Source organism: Halyomorpha halys, unplaced genomic scaffold, assembly GCF_000696795.3.
Source record: "Halyomorpha halys isolate HHAL.00 unplaced genomic scaffold, Hhal_1.1 Scaffold350.1, whole genome shotgun sequence".
Lineage (NCBI taxonomy): Eukaryota > Metazoa > Arthropoda > Insecta > Hemiptera > Pentatomidae > Halyomorpha > Halyomorpha halys.
In genome coordinates this window covers 1,087,669-1,094,643 of record NW_027107986.1, presented here as the reverse complement: position 1 = coordinate 1,094,643, position 6,975 = coordinate 1,087,669, and the positions used below count along the sequence as shown (strand labels likewise).

At 26.3% G+C, this 6,975-nt stretch overlaps 1 protein-coding gene across 3 annotated transcripts in view; it reads right to left on the bottom strand.

The window, feature by feature from the left end:
* Positions 1-685: 685 nt before the first annotated feature.
* Positions 686-6,975, bottom strand: part of LOC106681594 (serine-rich adhesin for platelets) — a 72,250-nt gene continuing 65,960 nt past the window's right edge. For all 3 annotated transcript variants that reach the window (XM_014421991.2, XM_014421992.2, XM_014421993.2), the window contains exon 8: positions 686-6,436. In XM_014421991.2, the coding sequence (XP_014277477.1) occupies positions 4,794-6,436 (1,643 nt within the window). In that variant the 3' untranslated portion in view covers positions 686-4,793. The remainder of the gene's footprint in view (positions 6,437-6,975) is intronic.

Below are 6,975 nucleotides of genomic sequence, written 5' to 3'. Positions count from 1 at the left end.
AAATTGATACAATGCGCAAATTTAAATCACTAAAAACACTGAAACTTGAAGGTGTACTGACTTCATATCAACAGGAAAATAAAGAAAGATAGGAATTTAATTTTTTAAATATAAGGCAAATGTATGTTTTAAAAGTAAACATGCCTAAATAACCATGAAGTGTGTATTTTTTAATAATGTGCATTAGTTAATTAGTAAATGTGTGTAAAAAGAAAAAAGATATGCATACATTTACCTTTATCTAATATTGATTAAAATTAAATATTTTAATGAAATTAACTCCTGTAGCTACTTCCTAGGACTTATATAATAAATTATTTCAGTCTATGTATAGTATTATTGTTCACTAATAGTTCTTTAGAATATGATACAATTAAGTTAATTGCTCTCTGTTAATCTAGGCGCATATAGCAGAACACATGTTGTGCTTAAATTATGAAGAAAATATTATTTTAAGTAAAAAAAAGGGAAACAAAAATCACGAAATGAATCAGATTCCAAATTGGGTATGAATTTCCATTTCTGTAACATTGCACATCTATGAATACCATAAGAAACTTATTTTATGAAATATTTCACACCTTATTAATGACAACGGCTTAACTATAGACAAAAAATACACAGATTAAGTAGAAATATTGGAGTGATATAATACACATTTAATATAAAGCACAACTGCATATATATATTTTTTTTTGAGGGTACACTTTAGAGGGATGACAAATAAGGTGCCTATGTTTTAATCAAACATATAAAATATAAAAGAAAAAAATAATAAGCAAAGCCTCTTTAAATTAAGAATAAACATAATTTCAATGTGATAAAAGGAACAGTAAAATCAGAAAATAAAAAATTTATTAACATCCAATAATCTTGATGTTAACTGACAACAAAGAACAAAACATTAAATATTTAGTTCATTCCTGATATAACGAGAATGACCTGATCATTTCCTCAAATAATTAATGAAAATAAAATCATAAGGTCTTATCAAACTGGATAATTGTAAATGTGAAATAAACTCAGAATTAGGGATGAATTAGGGGAAAAATATAATTGATTATCATAAAACTTGTAACAATAAAGTCAATGAATTAATGAAGCATTAACAATGACTACTTCACTAAATTCAAACCTACCTGAGTTCAAAATTAAAAGAATAATGAAAAGAAAAATATTGTCATTAGATGTGATCAAATATTTATTTACTGTCAATAACAACACACCCAAATAGTAAGAAAGCAGTTTTATTAGGGTAACAGTCGTTTAAATAATAATTTACCTAAAGTTTCAGTCTTCTAAAAATTAGCCACTTATTAAAATTATTCAATTTTTGAAAAAATAAAAAAGAGATTGTTCATTATTGATCTTTTAGATTCTTATCAGGAATTGTGTAATTCTGGGTTTAAGAGAGATTTAATCAAATACTACTGCTCAGAGCTCAACTCCTACAAAAATGTTTAAAAAATAAGAAAAAAAAGTAATATTGAGACAAAATATTAACTACAGTTAGTTTTGTTCATAAATAATCACCATGAATATAATCAAGTAACAACTAGACCCCAAATTATAACAAATACATTTTTTTTTTTAAACTAGGAGAAAATCTTAAATTTTAATTAAAATAAAAACTGAACTAAGAATAAATATGAAAAAATTGAAATTAAACATTAATAACTAATGTTTTATACAATGACAGAATATGTAGCAAGTTTCAATAAATATAATTATTAAATAGTAAGACATTAAATAAAACAAGAGCAGTACACAAAGTACAAAGATTATCTTTTTAAATGTTTTCCAAAAGAAATTTAGTTTATTCCCAAAAAGTAAAATTTAAGTTTGACAGCAATGGTTAGTCAAGAACATAGGAAAAAACCGGTACAGGTAAAATTTACCATTCACCTAAAAGAAATCTTTATAACTATATTTTAAAAATATAGAACTAAATATTGAAATAAAACGACAATACACCTTCAAAAACAATCACAGGTAAAAAACAACACTTTCTACAATATGTTACAGATTAGGACTAGTTATAAGTACAAAGTTATAAATTTTTGGAAGAATTGCTTGATGAATGAGCATTAACAGATTTAAAAAATATTTATCAATGCTTCTAAGATATGGTATTGTATTGGATAGGTAATAACATACCCACATAGGCATTTGTAAATGAACCTTTTCTTATACTTCAAACCCTTTCATTTCCCCTTAAAAATATATTCATTAACTATTTGTTGTTATAAAATAAATCATTAATATACAAGAACATTTAAAAATTATATAACTTTGTAAGGATAAAATAAATGTAAAGAATATTATTAATTCAATGCATTTTCAGGTAAACAGAATTAGAAGTACTATTTTATTGAGACACTCTCTCCATTAAAAAATGTAAAGACAACCGATTTTATACCACCTATAACTTTACAAAGGAAACAATTAAACTTGAATACCAAAATACCACAATTAACAACCTATTGAAATTCACAATAAAAATAATTTTAGAGAAAATAGTACTTTGGGAATGTTGGACTGCAGAAAAATAAGCTTTTGAAAGTGAAATTAGTAGAGCTATATACTGTTCTTTTTTTTTTTACAGAATAATTACTTTTCAATCTTGCAATCATAAATACTGACAAAATCAAATTAATCATCAATATATACTGAAATTCACATATCAATGAGAAAGTAGTTTTTTTTTGTTGTTTTTTTTTCACACTTGGAAATTTATTTATTAAAATAAATTAAATACATTATAGCAAGAGGATACTCGAAAAACATCCAAATAGTGACACGCTATCATAAATGAATTTATCATTTTATATAACTAAAAATTATCAATCTACATTATTAAGCAATATAATCAGCAGCAGGCACATATAAAAATGGGAAAGAAAAAACTTGACAGAAAATCTAAGTAATTACCAAAAATAATTTAAAAAACAAAACAAAATTAGTTATAATAAGAAATAAAGAAGCAAATGCCAAAAAGGACATCAAACAGTAAAGTAAAATTAAAAAGTAGGAGTTACACTTTTCATACTACTTTTGAATACCATCTAATACCTTCCACCTTCCTTAGCCCTTTGGATGTGGCATTGCACTGGGTGTTACATTTCAATTGAATTTTTCTATGACTTTATTTTTCACTTTTATATCCTTGAGCTTATTTACTTCTAATGATATTTTAATTAATTATTTAATTAATATGATTACTTACGATTTCTAAGTTTTCATAAATTTTTCTAATTCAATAGATAAGAGCATTTTATAATGCTCTCTGACTAGCAATAAAAACTAAGAAAGTATTATAAAATACTTTCTATAAGAACGGATTAACTTTAAAGATCAAAATTAGTCAATAATTATCAAAATTAATCACTAATTTTAATTAAGAAAGATAAATTGATATTTAAATTTTAAACCAATAACAGGCGGCCATAAAATCACCTGGTAATGTACATTTAATTTCAAGCTACATAATATCCTAGGGGCTTATTAAGGAAAGGATTTAAGAAAAATGTCCAACAGAAGCAGGATTATAATATCCATGAGATTATTAATATTTTGTAGAAACATTAAATTATTTCAGTTATTTATTTAATTTTTTACTCGATAGTAATTTAATAAAAATCAAGCTTAAAAATAGAGAAAACAAACATTATAAAAACTGATACTACTGAAACTAATTTATGATCACTGAATGATGTATAGGTGTGGGAATACTAGTAATGGAAACCCAGCATACTTAATCGATCACATGAAAAGTGAAACTCCTAAAATATAAAATTAACAAAGAAATTCCTCAACCAAAATTCTTTAAGAAATCATATTTAAATGTATACAAAACTTAACTGAAATTAAACAACAAATATCTAAAACAAAACAATACACATTTAATATAAAGCACAACTGCATAAAAAAAAGAACCCAGAACTTAATTTTTAAAAAGATATATTTTGAATATCAATATAAAAATGTATGTATTTTTTAAATTTATATATCAAAATAAAAAATTGTATCAATATTTCAAAGCTGAATTATGGCAGGTAAACATTGAGCAAAGCTAGGAGATTACCTAGTTGACAGCAGCTTTCCCAATTGAATATTGCTAATAAATTACCACAAGAAGTTAACTAATGACAGATTTAAAGAAAAACTCAAAATTTTCATTGCTAACGAATCAGTATTCATCAGCTGTATGATTGAAAATTCACAAAACATCTATTTTTCAGAATTCTTGGAAAAACAAGAAATTGAAAAGGTCACATTCTACAACTAACTTCATTTAACTGAAGATAACATTGATGTGATGTATAAATTACTTAGTGGACTAGATAATACTTAGACACAATTCCAACTGAATTAAATAAGGAATATATATATATATTTTTTTGAAGGAACTGTTTTCTTTACTTTTTTTTTATTTTTTAATTCTGGATACTTTTTTGAAGATGTTGTGTACACCATGAAAGACAAATAATTTTCAGCATAAATCAAGATAAAATCCTAAAAGCAATTTTAAACAAAAACATATTGAAAGTAGTCAATCACAGCGAAACCTAATTGCATGAAAATGACTTTAAAAAAAAGAAAATGTTCTTGCTCATTTTAATATTGGATGATAAAAAATTTTCTCCCCTCTTTTTTTCCTAGACATAAAACATACAAATATACCAATGTAAATGCTCAATAATAAAACTAAAATCATAATTAGAGACACTATAATACAATACAAATGTTAAAGGGGAACCAATTAAACAATGAAAGGGTTTAAGATACTTGAACTACCTTTTTCTGTTAACAATTTTAACTGTGCTTTTATTAATTGGTTTTTTTGTACTATAAGAGAAGGAGCTTTTTGTAGAACAGGGTTTATCAGTCTTCTCAGTAATTGGTACATCCTTCTTTTTTTTGTTTGGTTCAGGTGATCCATTAAAACAAGGACATCCTTTCTTAATCCTACCTCTAGCATTTGATCTCTTACTGAGATTGTCATGAAATCCAGAACAGGAATCAGAGCCAGCTAATACAGTATCCAATGAACTACCACTCTCTTCTTCACTAGGATTAGCTAAAAAAAGTCCTATTTTTTTTCTTTTTCTACCCTGAAAAACTTTAACAGGGCTGTAATTATTTAATGAATCTTGTTGATCATCAAAGTCTTCCAAAGCCCCATTCACAGCTTCATCTAACCCTTCTCTAATTGTACCATTATTACTTTTATCCATATCACCTTCTAAAGTTTCTTTGTGAACCCCTTTAGTCACGTGATACCATGGAGATGTATCAACATTCCTTTTGTCTACTATACTAGCTTTGTTTGTATAATAATCACATTTATTGAATGGTGAATGAGATAATCTACTTAATAATGATGACTCATTTGATTTTTCAACAGCAAGATTTTTTTGAGAATCACAATGCTTTCTATCTTGAGCCTTTGGAAGAAAGTCAATATCGGAATCACCCTCAGTATCTAAAATGTCAGTATCATTGCAATCATCATCAACATCTGAAAAATTACATGGATCACTGTCAGTACACTCCATACTAAGCTCAGGATCACCACCAGAAATTGTTTCTTTTACTTTCGACAAACATTTAAAGCTACTAGAATTTTTTATATCATAACCAACACTTTTAGAAGAGCTTGAATGCAAGTTTGAATTGCTAATATCCTTAGAACAGTCATTTTTATCAAAGGGATTTTTTTTAGCAGGACTAATACTTCTACTGTAATTGAATTTATGCCTCAAAATAGATCTTTGTTGTTTTTTCCAACTATTACTATGTTTACTAGCCAATACAGGACTACAATTAGGAGAACTTAAACTACTAGATGATGATTCTGCTCGTGAAAAGAGTTCTCCTTGAAGACTATCTCTACTTAAAGGATCAGAATCTAACAACAATTCAGCTTCTGGAAATAGGTCACTAGTACTAGGTTTATCAACACCTAAATCTTCACATTCTTCTGACAGGCTTTTCTGCAATCGAAGTTCACGTTCAAGAGCACTAGCACTTCTTTGTAGAATCAGATCATCTTTAGTGAGTTTAATTTTATCTCTTTTAAAAGCAATCTGAAAAATAGTATTTTCCACTTTCCTTTTCAAACCTTGGCTATGTGATTGTGGTTGTTGCGAATCAGCCTGCTGAGAGGAATCTGTTTCTTTTTCAGCCTCACCTAAACAAGGAGATATTGATTCATTTTTTATTGAGTTGCAAGATTTTTCAAGTTTTATGTTAAGCTGCCAATGATCATTTAAATTTTGTGGTTGAACAGACTTTGTATCAGTAATGGTTCCATCTAAACAATACGAATTACTATCTGAATTCTTTTGCTTAACATTTTTATTTTCATTAACTCCTGTCTTAGTTAATAATTCATCATGTTTTCTATCTAATCGTGAATCTGTGAGTTCACAGCCTAAAACAAAAGGAAATAAAAGATGGATTAACAAAATAATAAAAACTCTGACTAATATATTATATAAAAAAATTTTCATAGGTTAAACATTTTCTTTAAAAAGTGGTAAAAATAGAATGAATGTATCAAAATACATTTTATCATCACTGATAATATAAATGGAATAAACAAAACAAAATATTTGTCATGAAGTTAGCAAAACAAGGTGGTAAATAAAGGGTATATTCCAGGAGGGCATGTCAGTAATTAAGGGATAGATATTTTACAGTTCAGTGTAACAAACCTCACCTTATAATCTCAACTGATGGTCGAGATATGATTTTTTACAACTCTATTAAATGCTATTTCAATGTTTGCTATTTAATGTTTAGCTAAGAATAATCCTCTAATAATTTGAATTATTAAGTATATTCCTAAAAGTGATCCGAAATTTCATCATAGTGAAATTGATGAAGGGGATAGTAAGTCAATTAGTGAATTATTAATAATTTTAAATAAGGGATGTGTTTTTCGTATTGGTTTATTTATATTAGTTTTTT